The 19,037-nt window shown below is 40.0% G+C and overlaps 1 protein-coding gene across 1 annotated transcript in view; it reads left to right on the top strand.

The window, feature by feature from the left end:
- GANC (glucosidase, alpha; neutral C) overlaps positions 1-14,709 on the top strand; it is a gene marked incomplete at its 5' end in the record, with an annotated part of 25,022 nt that extends 10,313 nt beyond the window's left edge. Inside the window, 15 exons of the mRNA XM_010135498.1 lie at positions 7-62; positions 1,064-1,299; positions 2,451-2,577; positions 3,464-3,543; positions 4,389-4,532; positions 4,942-5,038; positions 5,421-5,522; positions 5,938-6,175; positions 7,931-7,995; positions 9,265-9,341; positions 10,957-11,031; positions 11,442-11,555; positions 12,088-12,200; positions 13,625-13,728; positions 14,600-14,709. Of these exons, the coding sequence (XP_010133800.1) occupies positions 7-62; positions 1,064-1,299; positions 2,451-2,577; positions 3,464-3,543; positions 4,389-4,532; positions 4,942-5,038; positions 5,421-5,522; positions 5,938-6,175; positions 7,931-7,995; positions 9,265-9,341; positions 10,957-11,031; positions 11,442-11,555; positions 12,088-12,200; positions 13,625-13,728; positions 14,600-14,709 (1,738 nt within the window). The remainder of the gene's footprint in view (positions 1-6; positions 63-1,063; positions 1,300-2,450; positions 2,578-3,463; positions 3,544-4,388; positions 4,533-4,941; positions 5,039-5,420; positions 5,523-5,937; positions 6,176-7,930; positions 7,996-9,264; positions 9,342-10,956; positions 11,032-11,441; positions 11,556-12,087; positions 12,201-13,624; positions 13,729-14,599) is intronic.
- Between the last annotated feature and the right edge of the window lie 4,328 nt (positions 14,710-19,037).

Below are 19,037 nucleotides of genomic sequence, written 5' to 3'. Positions count from 1 at the left end.
TGTTTGCCTGCTGATGGGACCCACTGCATTTGATATCTTCAAGCAGTTTGCACAACTGACAGGTACTAACTCACAGCATTAGAGTCGATATGGCACATTCACCTAGAACAGTCTCTGAGGCACTTGCTGTACCCAAGAGTGGGTTAATGTTTACCTAGCCCATTGCCTACAGGAGGCCAGTTGTTCCCAAACTGCACTTTGCAGAGCAAAGGCTGGTGCTTTGTGACGACAGGACTCCATCCTTGTCTTCCCTAGCATCTGCAGCTGGTCAAACTTGAACCTAATTGAGAAGCAAGCATAATTACTGCTATCTGAAAGTGCTCCCTTAGATGAGGAGAGGAGACGTGGGGGGCTGTAACTGCCGGTCACCATCAAAACAGCTGCCTTATATTGAGAAAAGACTCAAGTTATGGAGTAATGTGTCCTGGAGAGTAGACAAAAAAGATAGGTAACTGTCCAGCGTGTCCATTAGGGAGAGGAGCAGAGATGACTTGCAGATATGGGAAAGGAAAGATGCAAAAGGCTCAGGAAGAGACAAAAAAAATGAAGGCAAGAGGACTAACATTTTATGAAAGAAAAATTCTTTAAGTACTAAAGAGAATTAAAAGCACAAAAACATCCTTGGTAGTGCTTTAGTGCATTAGCAATGATTGTTTATTGCACAGGTGTTATGAAGATAATGTAGTTCAGCTGAACATGAGTAAGGAAGTTTTGCACTAATGATAGTTAAGGTAATCTGGAATATTTTAACGTTAGAAAAAATTAAAGAATAAAATTATATTTGTTACTGGAATAACTCTTCAGCATCCTGGAACAGCAAGTTCCTTCTCACTTGTGTTATCATTACAGCCCTCTGCTTTTTATGGCTGTTGAGCTCGTTGTGATGTTTGTTAATTCAAGAGTTCGGTCACTTTGGTATGCAGAATGTGCTCTAGACTCAACTTAGGCCAGCATTCCCTAGCTCTAGACAGATACATATTAATCATGGTAACTCTTCTAGAGTCTCAAGATAAAATCCTGAAGGGCATTAACAGTGTTATCTCCATTCATATACTCTTCCTAGGCACTCAAGCCCTGCCCCCACTTTTTTCGCTGGGCTACCATCAGTGCCGGTGGAATTATGAGGATGAGCAAGATGTCAAGGCAGTAGATGCTGGTTTTGATGAACATGACATTCCTTATGATGTGATATGGCTAGATATAGAGCACACAGACGACAAGAGGTATTTTACTTGGGACAAAAAGAAATTCAAGAACCCCAGAAAGATGCAAGAACACCTCAGGAAGAAAAAACGCAAGGTAAGTGATGTAGCAGGAAGAAAGAAAATATTTTTTGTAGTGTGATGCTACCCAGTCTAGCTTTAACGAGGGTACTTCAGATACTGGAAACAGTTTAACTACAACAGTGTAAATTAGACTGTGTTGCAGTCTGATGATGCTTCCAGACTAGTGCAAGCTATCTTACTTAATTCAGCTTTTTCGTGCCATTCTATTATCTCATAATTTGTGTCACAGCGTGACCATCAGGCTAAGTTTGACCCATGTGAAGCTCCATCTTACAGAAGCAGCCCAGTGCTGTCCTTGAGGGACACAGTAGAAATTTTTTTTACTTAACATGAGCTTTTACTATTGGTAGTTGTTACCTTGCTTCAGCTTTTCTTCGTATTGATACTACTTTTTATTTTCTGCTTATACTAACTGGGATTTGTCCTTTATGTTGATACAATTACTAAATGTTTTTGTCTTCTGATGAAGTCCTGGTATGGTGTGCAGTCTGTTAGTTTAGTTAGTCCTTATTTCTGCTTTTACAGCTAAAATATTTCCTTGGAATTATAGAGGTATTAAAATGTACATAGTTAATAACTACAAGTTGTAAAATTGCTTAATGTTTGATCTTTGCCAGAAGTCAATGAACAGGGAATTGTTGAAAGAGCATTCAAGTTTTACATTCTCTTAGCTGGAGCTATAGTACTTTTTCAGCTTTACAGCAAGGCAGTTAATGGCAGCAGAATCTAACTGCAAAATGAATACATGGATGTTTGAAAAAATTAGAAACATCCGTTGCTGTTGTATGCTTACAAACCAAGGCAAATGATTCTAAGCAATGACATGAACATGGAAATCAGATTTTCTTGTTCACAGAATTAAACAGTGAATTAAACATAGAGTTTTGGGGGCTGGGGTACTTGCTTTTATCTGAAACAATGGGCTTTGGCCTTTATTTCAGAGGAATAAGCATGAATTCATGCCCTCCTTGCAAATTCAGCTACTACTCATAAGTCTTGCACGTGTATACAAGAACTGGTAACTACTTTCTCAAATTAGTGACATAGCTACCTTTTTTACCTGAAGTAAAATAATTATCTACTTTTTATCAAAAGTGAACTCTTACTGTTTTGATCAGTACAGTTGATACTATTGATGCATTTAATTTTTTTTTATCCTGTCAGCTTGTCGTCATTATAGACCCCCACATTAAGGTTGATCCCACGTATGCTCTGTATTCACAAGCAAAGGAAAAGGGATATTTTGTGAAAGACAGAAATGGGCAAGATTTTGAGGGCATCTGCTGGCCAGGTAAAAACCACTCCGTTTCTACATTTCAAGCTGTTTATTTTAAAAAATTTGCAGGATAGTGTAATTGGGACCCATGGAAGTGGAGTTAAATTCTTACATTCCTTGCATTCTTTTGTAAATATTCATAGTTTCAAATTGTTTATGATTTCTTTTGTACAGTCATTTCTAATTGCCTCAGTTGCACAACTTTCTCTGTTATATCTGTTGGATCTGAAGATAGTTCCATTGCCTAGAACTAAAAAAATTGGATTTGTTGATGAGAACAGCGATCCCTCTTCCCAGTCTGGTCTGTTGCAGTGAGCACAGCTTATGTAGAAATTCAGTGAACCCTTATACTGAAGGCTTTGATTCAGTCATAATTTAGTGATTTAATGTGTTATTTTTCATGAGGAGATCTTGTTGCAGGGAGACAAAGAAAGTTGTCCCCCTTCTTTACAGGCAGAAAGCCCACAATCCTGGCAAAGGAGTGAGTATGGGAAAAAACAAGGACATATTACAACTTCTAGTAGCATGGCAGAATGTAGTTATCTAGCTTCTCAGAAACACTTCCTGTTTGAGCTCGAAACACCAGGGCTGCTGTCTCTCCCTGGCTTTTTGTTCACATCTGAACATACATCGAACTGCTAGCAGTCATCCTTAAATGGTGCTGAGCTTCAGACCCCCAGGATCTACATATGCTGATCTGCAAAACATGACAAGGTGCATGTAGAATTCCAAGTCAGCCTGGAATTTGCTCTTGAGCTTTTGTCTCAGAAACAATAGTAACTACATTATTGCTGCCCGTTGTGGAAAGTATCCTAACTTTAGACCACTGTATTTAGGTGCAAGGACAATGCATGCCTGCTCTTAAAATCAGGTGAGTAATTGGGATTGCCCACATCCACAGGTTCTTCTTGTTACCTGGATTTCACCAATCCTGAAGTGCGAAAATGGTATGCAGATCAATTTGCGTTCAAAACATACAAGGTGTGTATTTATTTGCTCTGATCTACATATCCCAGAAAGCTTGAAAAGGAGGAAAAGAGAGAAGATAAACTAGCTAAGCAATTTGGTGGCTGACTTTTCTACCTGTGTTATCATAGTGTAGAGGAAAATATCCTGATAAGCTGAAGTACCATGGAAGGATTTTTTCCAAGGAACTGTCTACACTAAGAAAGTTGGAATTATATGCCATCAGTGAACCTGCTTACTTAGTTGCAGTAGGATGGACAAGCTGCAGGCATGTTAGCAACCCATAATCTAACACAGCTGCTCCAGTTCCAGCTTTTATTACCATGATGGCACGTAAGGAGTGATGTGGGAGTGCTCTCGTAGCTCTGATCTTTCTTCCAGCACTCCCGTTTAGTGCTGAAAATGTCTGGGTGAACACAGCTGGTCAACTCCAGTTTCACACACCCCTCACACCCTGAAGTTCTGGTTTGCAGTAGGATTGTTGGAAGCACTTCCCTAGCAGATGTGCATATTAGACACTTACCATGCTCCTTTTCCTCTCCAGTTTCTGGCCTTCACTGATTTTTCCTCACAGCTGTTTAATACTTCTCTTTCCCCTCACCTGAATGCGGGAATAGCAATTATCTGCTGAGTTTTGTGAGAACTGCAGAAATCAAGCGGGCTTGTAGGCTGCCACCCTGACCAGAAGGGCCACCAAGAGACGAGGTGAATGACTGGCAGCTTTCAAGTCACCATAGGAGTGTCTTGCTGGGCTTTTGCTGTTTTTACTCATACCCCAGACTAGTCTGACACCCATTAGAGATAAACACACTAAGTCACAGCAATGACTCTCACGTTCTAATTGCAACCCTCTGTCATAGGGATCCACTAATATACTCTTTGTATGGAATGACATGAATGAGCCTTCAGTCTTCAAAGGCGCAGAACTAACAATGCAGAAGGATGCTGTACACTACAACAACTGGGAACATAGGGAAGTACACAACCTCTATGGATTCTACCAGGTATATGGAGTATCTGGAGACACAAGCCAGCAGTTATTCTCAAGGAGTATGTCTGATGTAATTTGTACAGTAGTAGACATTCTGTAACCTCTGTCAAGGACTGAAATTCTGCTGTGCTGGATATTGCTATGTAAATATAAATATATGTGATTGGTCACAAGGAAATGTGACAACATCCATGCCTTTCTACCATAACCATGTAAATTACAGTGGCTGTGACTACTTAATATTATTTTTATTTTGTTCAAGTATATGCTAGTAAGAAAGTGTGGCTTTAATAATACGTATCATTTGTTGGTACAGATTTCTTAATTTTCCTGCCTTGGAAGGCCTAAAAAAGTGTAGCAAATATCCTAAGTATCCTAATTATAGAGTTTGTCTTCCTGACTTTTGAATTCATGATTTTCAGCAAATGGCAACTGCAGAAGGACTCATCAGACGTTCTTCAGGAAAAGAGAGACCATTTGTCCTCACACGATCTTTCTTTGCTGGATCACAGAAATATGGTAAGTACGGACTAGCTGGATGCCTTCCACACTTCTTTGTTCTATGAAATTCAGTGTGTAGTAGTTATGTCTAGAGAGGACAGAAATTATCTTAGAAATACTGACATGGTGAGCTCTTAAGAGTGCAAGTGCAAAGAAAATCAGCAGATGCTGGGAAGGTGTGTTAAAGGCAGAATAACAAACTGTGTACTGCGACAAACCACTACCTGCTTTTATTGCATATTTCAGGAGCATGAGTGCATAAAGAGAAATGTTGCAATGAACGTTTTCATGCAGTTCACCAATAGTTCATGACTATTCTTGTCTTCTTTCCTTAACTGAAAGCATAAACTGAAGCATATGCCCAACTTTTCTGTGTAATGCTGAAACTGTGTATTTCCAGGGGCAGTGTGGACTGGAGACAACACGGCAGAGTGGGGTTACTTGAAAATATCCATTCCAATGCTCCTCACCATCAGCATGGCAGGGATTTCATTCTGTGGAGGTAAGGTGTTTAGCTGGAGTTGCTCACTAAGTGATCACTGGTGCCACCAAGCTTGTACTCCAAGGTAGACTTCAGCACAGGTGCTGGGAAGCTCAACAGTCCAGTGCATTTCCAGGCAGTTTCACAAATCAGTCTGGTTTCAGAAGCCAGTAAGCTGGCCCTCACCATCATTTCTCCACTAGCTCTTATGTAGTGTTTGTGTCCCATCTGGAGCTGCAGCCCTCAGGTGGTGTTCTATAGCATCCTTGTGGCAGTTTTCCACTCTTAACTGGACGAGCAGCTGCCCAGTAGCAGAACTGGAAGCACTCTGTGAAATGCATGGATTTGTACACTTGGAATGTTTGTTAGAGGAGAACTTCACATTTTTCAGAATAATTTTGAAATGTGTATTTTTATTTGTGTGCGCAATATCTAGCTGATGTGGGAGGGTTTATTGGAGATCCAGAACCAGAATTACTTGTTCGCTGGTATCAGGCTGGAGCCTACCAGCCCTTCTTCAGAGGTCATTCTAACATGGAGAGCAAACGGCGAGAACCGTGGCTCTTTGGGAAGAAGAACACCCAGATCATCATAAGTGAGAGCCTCTCCCCCCCCCTGCCATACTTATACACACTGTTCTATCAGGCACACACAGCAGCTGAACCAGTTATGAGGTAAGAGCATAAGTGATGAGGTTTGGTGATTATCTTTGGAAAGTTACTTGGAGGAGGGAAGTTAAATTACCATCTCTTACTTTTGTAAGGTTACTTATTTATTTTATTATAAATGAATAATAAATTCTTGTTTGTTATTTTTATTTCTCTTTATTTTTATTTATTTTATTTATCTTTTTTCTTATTTACAAAAAATAACCCCCCCCCAAATTACTAAATTCTGTTTTCATGCATTCTGCAAGCTTTGGTGGGTTCTCAGAGGAAAATTACATGTTTTGAGGTTTTTTCCCCCAATGACACCTGGAACACGCTAATTTCATAAACATTGCACAGTCTTTAAACATGTTTTTAAAGTACTGTGGACTCCAAATTTCTCATCGCGATGAAGAACATTTTCTAGTATTCCAACCCACACTTATTGCTTAATGGACTCTGAACTTGTTGACCTAAAAATGTAAAGGCCATTTTGCCCCTCGTGAAAATATTTGTTACTGCTGAATTGTTACTGTTTTAAAGTTTATTTCACATTGGTAATTTGATCACTTACTTCTGCAGTGTTTCTTATAATTTTTTCTTTTAGTAGAGAATCTAATAATTTAGAACAGAAATTAAATTATAAAATAAACTTTTGTTCTGCTGCTCTCTAACCTCTAAGAAAGTGCCTCAGTGGAACTGAATGCAACAATCCTTTCAGCAAGAGATGAACGCCATTAATCTCCCTGGTATTGCTGTGTCTTTGAGGTTACCTTAGGACTGTCCTTTTGCACCACGCTTACTTATTGCAAATACAGTACATCTCCTAAAGGTTTTTTTTTTGACAAGGCTTGAGTGCTTTGAGTTTTGAAGATGGTTTGCGTTACAGACATAGTGTGAGCATCTGCCTGCGCGCGCACAGGCATAGATGCCCCTGTTGTATGCACTGACATAGAGCAGTGGGTTTCTGTCTTTCTTGAAATGAAACTTACGTTGACATGCACTGCCAACAATGTTCAGTAAAACTTTGATTATGTTAAATTTGCTGCAGTAGGTATAGAATTAGAGAGGAAGCATGATATTTTTCTGAGACAAGCAGAGTGGAAAATGTGTCTCAGTGGAAGCACAGGAACAGCAGGGCAGAGGTGAACAAGTGGATGCCTATGACTGAGCAGGTGAGCCAGGCTTTTTGTGTAAGGAAACCCAGACCCTGTCTGTGAATGAGCTATTATCATCATAATCTCTCAAACTTTAAATATAGAACTCCTGTTCTGTAACCGAATGATTATTGCATTACCCTTTTTTTGAGAAAGACAGAAAATTAATTTCTTGTACAGTTTTTCAGTCATAATTGGGAGGAGACATGCTATAAAAGCAGTAGTGAGCTGCTGAGAACAGGAAGGACCATGCTGCAGGAACTAGCTCATCAGGTGTCAGCATTGATGGTAGATTGACAGAAAGCCTCATCTATCTCTCCTTTGCTAGAAGGAAGGTGTATATAGTGCAAGTGTGTAAGGAAGAAGCCAGGAGGGAAGTGAGGCTGCAGGAGGCCAAAGCGTAGTTATATTGGAGTGTCTTCAGGCATGTTGTGCTGGGAACTGTCATCAGTGACTCAAAAGGGGTATTTTAAGGCACAGAAGAGGCCTTTGCCCTATCTTCAGTTCTTGATAGCTGTACCTTGTAAAGACAGGGAGAGGCTGGAGCCTGAAAATGCCAGAAGCCCTTGAACAGACTGGTAGGAGAGAAGGAACTAACTGAATCCCACTGTCTTTCTTTCTGCAGGGCTCTCTGGATAGAGTTTCCAGGGAAAATAGAAACTTTTGGTGTGGAAAATGAGTACATGCTGGGTAAGCAAGTGTCATCTCATTCTCTGGAATTTGAGTTAAATATCTTTGAGGTGCTGGAGTGTTGCATGACAAAAAGAAAACATGAGAACTCTGCCTAACTCTTTTAAAAATTACGTGGTACTTGAATATAGAACTTGAGACCTCTTTGGGACCTGCTTTTAACAGCACTTTGAAAATTGGGATCACATGAGATGAGTTCAGTCTCATTAGTCACTTTCAAAAAACAGTCTATTTTGTTCCAAAACGTGGAAGTTCACTGTAGCAGCTAAGACCAGAGTCTGCTTCAGAAATGACAGTGGCAAACTACCATCCAAAGGTGATTGGTTTTTACTCTGATATGGCTGGCTGCTAAAGTGAATTTTCTCAGAAATTAAGCTTAAGAGATGAGTGTGTTCATGAGAAGCACATTCAGCCTATACGGGAAGAGAGAATGGGAGAGGAATCACAGAATGGTTTGGGTTGGAAGAGACCTGGAAGATCATCTAGTTGCAACCCCCCTCCATGGACAGGGACACCTTCCACTAGACCACGTTGTTCGAAGCCCCATCCAGCCTGGCCGTGAACACCTTCAGGGAGGGTGCATCCACAGCTTCCCTGGGCAACCTGTTCCAGTGCTTCACCACCCTCACAGTGAAGAATTTCTTCCTAATATCTAATCTGAATCTACACCACACTACACAGTTTAAAACTGTTAACCCTTGTTCTATCACAACAATCCTTGATAAAGAGTCCCTTCCCATATTTCCTCTAAGTCCCCTTTAAGTACTGGAAGGCTACTATGAGGTATCCCTGGAGCCTTCTCTAGGCTGAACAACCCTAGCTCTCTCATCCTGTCCTCACAGGAGAGGTGCTCCAGCTCTGATCATCTTCATGGCCCTCCTCTGGACCCGCTCAAGCAGGTCCACGTCACTCTTACACTTTTGTTTTTTACAAAAGCATTCCTGTCTTCCACTCTTTTGGTTAGAAAAATGTATTTTCTTGTTCAACTGAAGAGCAAACAGGCAGTCATCTCTTAGACTCTGAGGGACCCAGAAGTGCCTCCAAGCTGGTCAGTGTACAGTGCAGCCCAGCTGCATCCCAGTGCCATAACAGAACAAGACCCAGGCAGTCATCAGCTCCCTACATAGGCCTTTTTTTCCAGAAGAAAGTGAACCTAAGCACATGACATACCCAAGCAAGCTCCTAAAATGGTTATGGGAGGCTGACAACCCCAGAGCACATAGGTTCTGCAACTTTAAGGATCACAGCCATGTTCATGTTTTTCTGCAGGAAATGCTTTGTTGGTGCATCCAGTCACAGAGCGAGGAGCCAAGGCTGTGAGTGTTCTGCTTCCAGGATCAGAGGAGGTGAGGGTGAATATGAAGCTGCTCAGCTGTTCAGCCCAAGGAAGTATTTTATGCAACAACCTTCCAGCTCCCCATCTCCTAACTCCTGAGCACTGTGCCAAGTGCTGGCTGGCCATTCTGTGCCACTCTGAACCTTCCTTCCATTTTGATATCTCACATGCTTGGCTCACAGTAAATCTAGTTTCAGGCTTTTCCAAGAGCTGCTGCACAGGTCTCAGATCTCCTATAATTTAAATCTCCCCTCAAGGGTTGCTGCTTCTCACAGAACACCAAAAAACAGCTTCACTAAATTGTCAATTCCCTCTTTTCATGTATTTCTCTTTGAATTAAACTTCTATCTTATGTGGAAGAAAAGGGATCTTTGAAGAAAGGTCATAAGGAAATCAGAAGGAAACTGTGAAAAGGGGAAATTATAAGAAGGAATTACAAGCCTCAGTAGCCTGGGATGTGTGTAGCAAAGACTTTGACGTGTACAGACATTGGTTCCTCTCTGAAGTAAAGTAGTTTATCCACAGGACGGCACTGTGATCCACTCCTACAAAGATCATTTGACTGGGAGGTGGAGGAAGGGAAAGGATTTGGGGAAAATAGTTCCTAAGGGAAAGCTTGAGACTCTCAGAGAGGAATGAAAGGAAAGACAGCAGCAAAGGGGAGTCTGTGAGACCATGCAGAGCCTTGTGACTTCAATAATACACCTGAGGACACTTAGATTTCTTCTCAGTATAAGGAGAAAAATAGAATAGGCTCCCCAAACAAGTTAAGAAAAATATTTTTATCAAGATGTCCATGGGAATTGAGCTCCTGGCACACTTAGAGCAGTCAAATCTGCTGGCAAGTGTGATACATGGGAAGTTTAAGATGTAATTCCTTTTTGTGACCTGCTATTAATAACTTTATTGTTAATTTTCACTTCAACATAAATAAGCTCATTGTGAAACTCAGCATTTATAGATTTAAAAAAAACGTATTTCATTGTTTTGCACTTCCAGATGCTTTAAGACATATAAGATGTTATGCAAACTGTAGAAAAGATCAGCTGATTTTTGTGCTTCAGGAATGAGAATTTATTTTTTCTATCCAGAAGGTCATTTGATTTAAAAAGTAAATGCTATTTCTTGCACATCTAATAGGTTGTTAGGAATAGTGACAGTAAAAGTTAAGAAGAGTAACTGTAGAAAAGATCAGCTGATTTTTGTGCTTCAGGAATGAGAATTTATTTTTTCTATCCAGAAGGTCATTTGATTTAAAAAGTAAATGCTATTTCTTGCACATCTAATAGGTTGTTAGGAATAGTGACAGTAAAGTTAAGAAGAGTAACTGCCTCTGCAAAGGGAGCAGATCTATTTCATTGTTTTGCACTTCCAGATGCTTTAAGACATATAAGATGTCTTAAAGATAGAATGTAGAAAAGATCAGCTGATTTTTGTGCTTCAGGAATGAGAATTTATTTTTTCTATCCAGAAGGTCATTTGATTTAAAAAGTAAATGCTATTTCTTGCACATCTAATAGGTTGTTAGGAATAGTGACAGTAAAAGTTAAGAAGAGTAACTGACTCTGCAGAGGGAGCAGATCCTACCATATATGTCATGCTCATTCTTTTTTCATTTTTCCTAGATTTGGTATGATTTCAGAAAATTTACACGAATGGAAGATTCAGGTACTTTGAAGATCCCAGTAACACTGGAGAATGTATGTTTTTGTTTTAAAACACTACTTCTATTGAGCAGAAAAAAACCCCAAATGGGCTTTTGTATTGTCAAAATTCAAAACCAGAAAAGTGACATTTCAGTTTCCTTGTAGGAACATAATGTAAAGTAGCTTTTGTAGAGAAGAAAAGTCCCATCTCCTTTGTTGTTAGATGGAACACTGGTATGTCCTGGTGGTAAAGTGAGATATATCCGTGCAAAGATATTTTACTTTTACACCTAATGGAAGATTACTACTATTCCCATTGTTAGTTGAATAGTTCTCTTTATGTGCTTGTGGTAAAAGTTCAACTCGGAGCTCTGATAAGAGCAAACTTCAGTTAGCCCTGTTCCAAGTTAAAATTGTATGATCAGAGTGTATGAACCTTTCTACCCTGGCTTTGTTTTTTGCAGATTCCTGTATTCCAGCGGGGGGGCACTGTGGTACCACTGAAGACAACCGCTGGAAAATCCACTGAATGGATGATAGATATTTCTTATGAACTTCGTGTGGCGCTGGACACAGAGGTACTCTGAAATTACATTCCCTTTACAAAGTTGTCTCTTTCTTGATGTGGGATTTTTAGGTCCTTGCTGCCTGGTTCAGTCAGTGCAATGGTATTGCATCTGTTTGCCCAACGGCTCTGCTCCACTTCTTCTATTTGAGAGGGCTTCCACCTCCTTCCCACTGTTCCCTCAAAGTGAGACTATCTGTGTGTAACAGAGGCAAAACATTATTCTGACCTTTCTCAACCTTCCTCTAGTTCCTTGGAGGAAGAAGCAGAGAATGAGCAGGCAACAAACTTCCTCTTGGTCATAGAGACAGAACTTCTCACAACTGTCTTTTCTAATAAACGAGGTGACACCTGGCACCCACATCAGTTTACAAATTACAGGATGTCCAAGTCTTGAAGCACTCTCAGAGCTGGACTCTCCAAGCCTTCTGGGGATACCAGTTGCTCCAGAAAAATAAATACACACCCTTCACCATGAAGCATGACATATAGTGAGAGGACTAGAACCTGCTGTTAATTTGTACTCCGTCTGCTGTGTTTCACAGGCCTATGCAATAGGTGGGTTCTACCTAGATGATGGGCATTCATTTCAATATCTCCACAAGAAGCAGTTCCTGTATCGGAAATTCGTTTTCCAGAAGAACATTCTCTCTTCCAGGTAACAGCAATTATAGGCACAAGCCACCAACATACACTCTTTGGAAGTGCCTTCTCTAGTTCGTGAGGCGTTGTTACAAACATAGAAGTATTAGTCTCATCTGTTTCTTAGTGAAGTCCCAGAGCATGCAGAATTAGTCATAAAACTGCAGAGGTAAACAATGTTCTGCATAGGTCTAAGAACAGCAGTGTATGAAATACTGACTTGTCTCATATTGCTTCAGTGTAATCAAATTAAGATTCTGCAGATTTACTGAAATACAAAGAAAGTCATCAGCAAGAGTAAATCTATAAGAGAGACTAAAGACGACAAACTGGGAGATTTGCAAATAGGCAACATCTGGAACATTTCTATTTTTGTAAGATCTTCTTCACTGAGCAGGTGGTTGGTCACTGGAACAGGCTCCCCAGGGACTGCTCAAGAGATGAAGCATGTCAGAGTTCAAGGAGCTTCTGGACAATGTTCTTAGTCATACGATTTAGTTTTAATTAGTCCCCCAACAAGCAGAGAGTTGGATTTGATCCCTGTGGGTCCCTTCCAACTTGAGATGTTTTATGACCATGAATGGACACCATTACGTGTAGTTGGTGGGACGCAACCTGCAAAGGTTGAGTGAAACAACCTAAAAGCCAAAAAATATCCATAGCTGCTTGTAAGGAAAGAGGTGCTAAATGTGTTACTATGACACTTTTACTATTGAGACATGTTGCCTGTGGGGCTGTGCAGTGCATAACTTGTGATTTTACAGGCTTTTCTTCATTCCTTCAGGGTTCAAAAATATGCAGAATGTGGTCCAAAAATTATCACAGAGCAAAACTGTAGAATAGCTTGGATAATGTAGTTAGAAGTATTCTTGAAATCTCTACATGTGGGAAACAAAATCTGAAAAGCTTAAAAATTCAGGATGAAAAAGAAAAATGTTGCTAAGATGCTAACAAATCTAGAAGTTGGAAAAAAGGTGTTTTGAGATAAATGATGTAACATTCTGTTTACTCCAGAAAGGAAAGTTTCATTTTGATCTGAGGGTTTTTTAGAGCTTTCTAATAAAAATTAAATTAGTTTAAAAATGCAAGATAATCGTGCCTTAGATTGAAACATCTTACCTGAAGAGTGTTTAAATTACCTTTATGTTAATACTTAGGAGTTCCAACTACCATATTGCAAAAATACAGAACTTTTCTGGTTGTCAAAGCCATGCTTTTTGCCACAAACTATTTTCTCAAACTTTTTTCTTCTAACTTTGTGAAATCTGCTATGGTGTGAGAAATTAGCAGATAATGGGAGGAAGTTTTACATGTTTCAGAGGAAAGGAGACAATACAGGGAATTTTCATGACATGACTGAAGTAGTACTTTTTCTGTATGATGCTAAACTTCTCCTGATGGACAGGCACTAATGTATATGAAATAATTTTCTTTTCTCAGCTGCACAGATGAAAGCGGACAATACCACACTACATGTGTAGTTGAGCGGGTGATAGTTCTCGGATTTGAACAGCAACCCACTTTTGTGACAGCTTGTTCCAAGGGTAATGAACTAACTTCTATTTTACTACAATTTTTCAAAATAATGTTGCTCTGCTGCCATTCACTAGAGGTGGCAAGCTGACAGCTCTGTAAAGAAAGTGTTACAGGATTAGAAGCATCTTCGTTTAGTTTTATTTCCTACTTTTTTTATATCAAGGACACAATTTAGTGAAAGAAGCCAGCAGCTACTCATCACTAATATATGCAAAACTGAAGAATACTTGCTTTGTAAGGCAATAAATATATCAGTAAAAGTGGTTCAGAATTAACAAGTTCCTGCACAGATTATGACCAGAGATAGTATTTCAAATGAAGGACCATTTGCTCAGATCCGTAAGCTTGCCTAGTCTAGAACGTGACACTTGCATACAAAGCCCAAAATAATTTTCTGTTCTCTTGCTCATTCAAAAGTGTCTGGAGCTCTTGATTATGTGGGGATCTCTAGAAGTTGTGAGGGATCCATATGGGAAGGCAGTAACATCTACAGAAAGGCCTATCATTTCTGTCTGCTTTCCAAGCACGTCCTTTCACTTTGTGAATTGTGTGGACATGGACTTTCTGCCTCCACCTGTCAATCTCTAGGAATTTTATAGTGTTTGAAGGAAAACCTATGCTGAAAGTAATATTTTTTTTCAGAAAAGCCCTTGAATAGTTCCATGGTTTCATGTACCATGGTTTGAAAGGTCAGAAAAAAAATAAATAGTGTTTCCAGTTCTGTTTGTACAGATTTGACTACTTTCTCTTTTAATCAATCCTTTCCACCAGTGGTAGGGGCGGGCTGAATTAGAAACTGGGGGGAGTCATGTGTAACAGTGTTTCAGAAGGATCCTTCTTAAATCATAAAGTAAGAGTTTACTCTCTTGTCCTGTTCAGATGGAAAGGAAAAAGAAGTGGTTTTCACATACAATACGAAGACCTCTGTGCTGACACTGGAAAATTTAGCCCTAAGTGTTGATGCTGACTGGGAGATTTGTATCACCTGAAAGGAGACGCAGCTTCTTCAGAGAATTCATTGGGAGGTTGAGGGGAAGTAAGATGAGAGGATTTTAAATGTTCGCTTGAATCCAATCAAATCAAGGAACATATTTCCCATCCACCACGACCCCAAAATAACATTTTCAACAAAGCACTAATTTAAACTCGGATAGCTCTTCTATTAGGCAAAAATAATAGCACTAGGATTGTATCTTTGGGACAAAAAGCTGAATACTATCTGCTCCAGGCTAGCTTCAGTTAGGCTGTGAGTTCTGCCTTCACTTGCACCAAAAAAAATCATAAATTGATGGGGTGAGATTGTGGCTTGTTGGCATGGGGTTCAACGTAAGTATTTGCAAATCCTGTTCACAAATCCTATTGCTATATGGAAATCCTAATCACTGTTCGGGGACGGGAGTACCTGAGAAGAGCAGGTCTAGGCCGGTTTGACAAGCAGCATCAGTAGATATGCTAGACACAGAGGTTATCATTAGAGTTCTGCCTGCAAGCTGCCTTGTGAAAACAAACACAGAAGGAGCCATCCAGTGTGATGACAGAAAGTTCCCCTTTCCAGTCCTGATGACAATGCAGAGTTAGGCAGTCTGTACAGGAAAGTAAACAGCGGGCTAGCCAACTGTGCAGTCACTGAAGGTAAGGTTTGCGTAGGTTGTGCCAGTCAGTTGTGCCGTAGTAAAAGACAGGAATGTGGGAGTGCAGAATTCTCCCCAGTAGCTGGCTTTGAAACTGGAAGTTGCATTTTGAAAAGATGCAGGTCTGTGTAAGTGCACTATTGGCTTGGGGTAGCAGCTAGATTCACGCAGAAACATTTTCCAGGTTATTGCTCCCCTCTCTCTGTAAGCCCTACTTAAAGAAAAAAGTCTTGTATTAGGTAAGAATTGGCATTTTTGCTGGTGATTGAATGTCATTGGTTATAGCCAACCCAGTGAAGCAACTCTGCTTATGGAGAGCATTTGCTCTTGCTTTCAACTCTTGCCAAGGTTTGGTTTCCTTTACACGTATTTTAGTAATTTCTTGGTCAGTTTTTAGTATCTGGCTGAGATTTGAGCTTGGTGTTTATGAAGCAAATTTTTAATTTTAGTGGGATTGATACTGCATTTAGCCCTTCCACTTCAGGCTTATTTCCCCATTCTCTTACAACTCACCCTAATGTTCCTTTGCCTCATTTCCCCACCATCTCTGCAAACAGAACTGGTGTATCCTTTCTTCGCTTTTGAAAGTAGGAGACGTCCTGAGCCTGACATCTCCTACATGCTGTCTATTCCCACAGCCCTTTACATATCAAGCATCTCTTTATGCATGCTCCTATTGCTCCATGGCTGAAGTTCTTTGCCCTTTCTATTTCATACATTTGTCAACTATATTACTTTAAAACCAGTTCTGCTCTGAGTCAAACCTGAACCTGCTATAAGTTGGGATTTTATGGATATGAAAGGGCAAAATTTACTTAATTTTCTTAAGCAAGATAAGAAAGAATTTTCTAAAACATCAGTAAATTAACTATTAGGAAACAGAGAAGGCTGGTCACCATTTTTGCCAACTAAAGGTGATGTAACAGTCATTTGTACGTTGTTCCCTACTCTTCTTACTAAGAGTTCCCTGTGCTTGGTCAGTCATTCACACCTGCTGCTGTTCATCCTCTGCAGGACAGATTTCTGGGAATAGCAAGTGTTAGAGCAAACCATAACTGCTCCACTTTTGACTATCAAACGCAGTTTGTTCCCCATCAGACCTTTATGTTCCTTTTTTATTCTGCAGAGCTATTTGTCAGCTCCTTCTAGCAGACAGTGTGAGCTTCTACTCCAGGAACTGGCAGCCTGAGTACTGCCACACTTAATGCAGACAGGTTAATCCAGGTAGAAGAGTAGCAAATAGATCTTTTACATCTGTGAGAAGAGAGAAAGAACATATTTTTCTATCAGCTTCTACACTTGAATTAACGATTGCTTCTTACGTTTAAGCATAGCAGTGCTTCTGACAGGATGTAATTATTGTCTGGAGCATTTTAATGAAATGTTTTAACTGGTATTTTTGAAGTTGGAAAGTTAGTGAAATAAAATAACAATGAAGCGAGTTACGTGCCTTCCAACCTTCTTTCTACTGTTGAGAATCACTACTAAGTGTTCTCCCAAGGGTATCTGGTTAAAGTGAATGACTGATTTTTATACTCTGTTCCTCAGTATGATACCTGCACTAGAGTAAGTACTGATGGGTCAAATTTTCAGTGTTTTGAAGTGTCTAGCTTCTATGGATTTCAATAGGAATTAGTTGCTGAAAAATCTTAGCAGCTGTGTCCTTAGAGCTGAGGAAATAAATTTGTAGCAACTCACATACTTTTCCACATATTCGTGCCATAAATTAAGAAATAAATGTATAGTATATCTTTACCAAAAAAAAGTAATATTTAACTCAGTTGGAGAAAACATCAGTTGGAAATAAAACATCATAAAAATTAAATAGAAAGATTATCATCCATTGTAGTTCACTTTTCCCTGTCTGAACAGATCAGTTATTGGGGTACTTCTGCTTGCAAGAAATTTCATTGCAAAAGGTGGTTTAATTCCTAATGGACAAAGGATTTATTTTGCTTTTTGCAGCAGACATTCTTCTCTATGGTATATTGTGTTTCTTTAAAGACACCCTTTGTCTTTTACTAGAAACAGCTGTTTCTCACGAAAAAGCCCTACAAAATACAACCATCTGCCCAGTAAAAAATAATAAGAAGAGAAGCTGGTTTTTGGACAGGTATAACCACAAAATTCTCGTGAACATCCATAAAGAGCAACACTGGGTTAGAAGAGAGAAGTGCATGTCCATGTGCTGTTCCCTATGCAGGCACTAGCTGACCTCTTAGCTGTAGCAGTAGCAGCAGGTCATACCCTGACATTTGCTAACCATCCCAAGAAAAAAAAAATAAAAACATTGATAATCCTTCAGCTGAGCTTCTGCAGCAGTCCAAAAGGAGTTTGTCAAATATCACACTTGTGCTACTGGCATTCTTCCTGAGACAGAGGTCACGATGTGTGTACAAGATGCAATAGATTAATTTTCATATTGGGCAAGAAGGGCGAATGTGAAAGAAAGAGCTCCAAAATGAGCATTTTTGCTGAAGCTGTGCAGTGAGAGTCCCTTGCATTGCTCTTGAAATATCCTAGAAAGAGTGATACATGGCTCTGCCAAGCTGTCCTGCAAAGCAATATCAAATGTGAAACTTGCAACCCTTGCCTTTAAATGTGATGAGGAAGTCGTCAATTCCACATCTGGACAACCCTCCCTGAAGCAATTGCATTCCTATTTTCACTAACACTTGAATCTGTCCTTTCTGGTCCGGTTGCCCTGTTGGTGCAAGAAGGCTTGCATTCATGATAAAAAGAGTTTAGCCCACCATTAGAAGACTGACGATTAATAATACTAGAGGTTAGTCAAGTTTGCCAACTATATTGCCTTTTTTCAAGTTTCCCAAGTGGAGTTTTGCTAATGAGCTGTAGAGTTTGTCCATTGCACTGTTGATTCGAAATGTGCAAACCAAGCAAATGGCTGAGAAAGAAAAATGAATTACTGCTTTGGAAAACACCCTAGTACTAGGGCAGGTGGTCAGCAGTGTGTACGTGAGCCAGTGTCCAGAAACTAGTGTCATGAGACAAAAATAACACTGATGTTATTGTGTGATTTAAGACTTCCCAATCAAAAAAAAAAAAAATCAAGGCATTTGAGGCCTTTTCTTGACACATAAACAATGTCTCCTTTTAAAGGACTGGGTTACAGAGAAGAGCAACATCTGTTTAGATTTTGTTTCCTGTAGGCTGTGAATTTGTCTCTTATCTCACTGTTGTGTGACAAACAATTTTGCAAAGTTAATGTCCCCTCTCAAACTGATATATCCTAACACATACAGAATGACCCGTTTTCCACACTAGGCCTTTTTTATAAATTTTTCTGCCTCTTACATGGCAAGTAGCTATCACCAGGTGCTGGTGCGCTGCTCTCTAGAGGAGCCAGACCCAGCTGGCAGCTACTGACCTCAGTAGCATCAAATAATTACCTTTTTCACCATTAGGAGCAATAAAACCCTCTGTATATCTTTTCTGCAGAAAAGGGTAGTAACCACAAGTCGAGTACAACAGTTTATTCAGGAGTGTCAGGACCAGTTTACTGGCTGGCAGTTCTTCATCAGTATGCTCCCAAACCAGCAGGAGTTTTGCTTCCCCTTCACTGTTCCCTCTACTTAAGGAAAAGATGAGCTACTTGCACCAGGAGACAGCCTGCACACAGAGGAACATGCCTGCCCTCTGTCCGAGCTGCGCAAGAGACTGACATA

Source organism: Buceros rhinoceros, unplaced genomic scaffold (assembly GCF_000710305.1).
Source record: "Buceros rhinoceros silvestris isolate BGI_N320 unplaced genomic scaffold, ASM71030v1 scaffold14234, whole genome shotgun sequence".
Lineage (NCBI taxonomy): Eukaryota > Metazoa > Chordata > Aves > Bucerotiformes > Bucerotidae > Buceros > Buceros rhinoceros.
The sequence above is the reverse complement of the archived record's forward strand: the minus strand, read 5'-3'. Positions and strand labels throughout refer to the sequence as shown.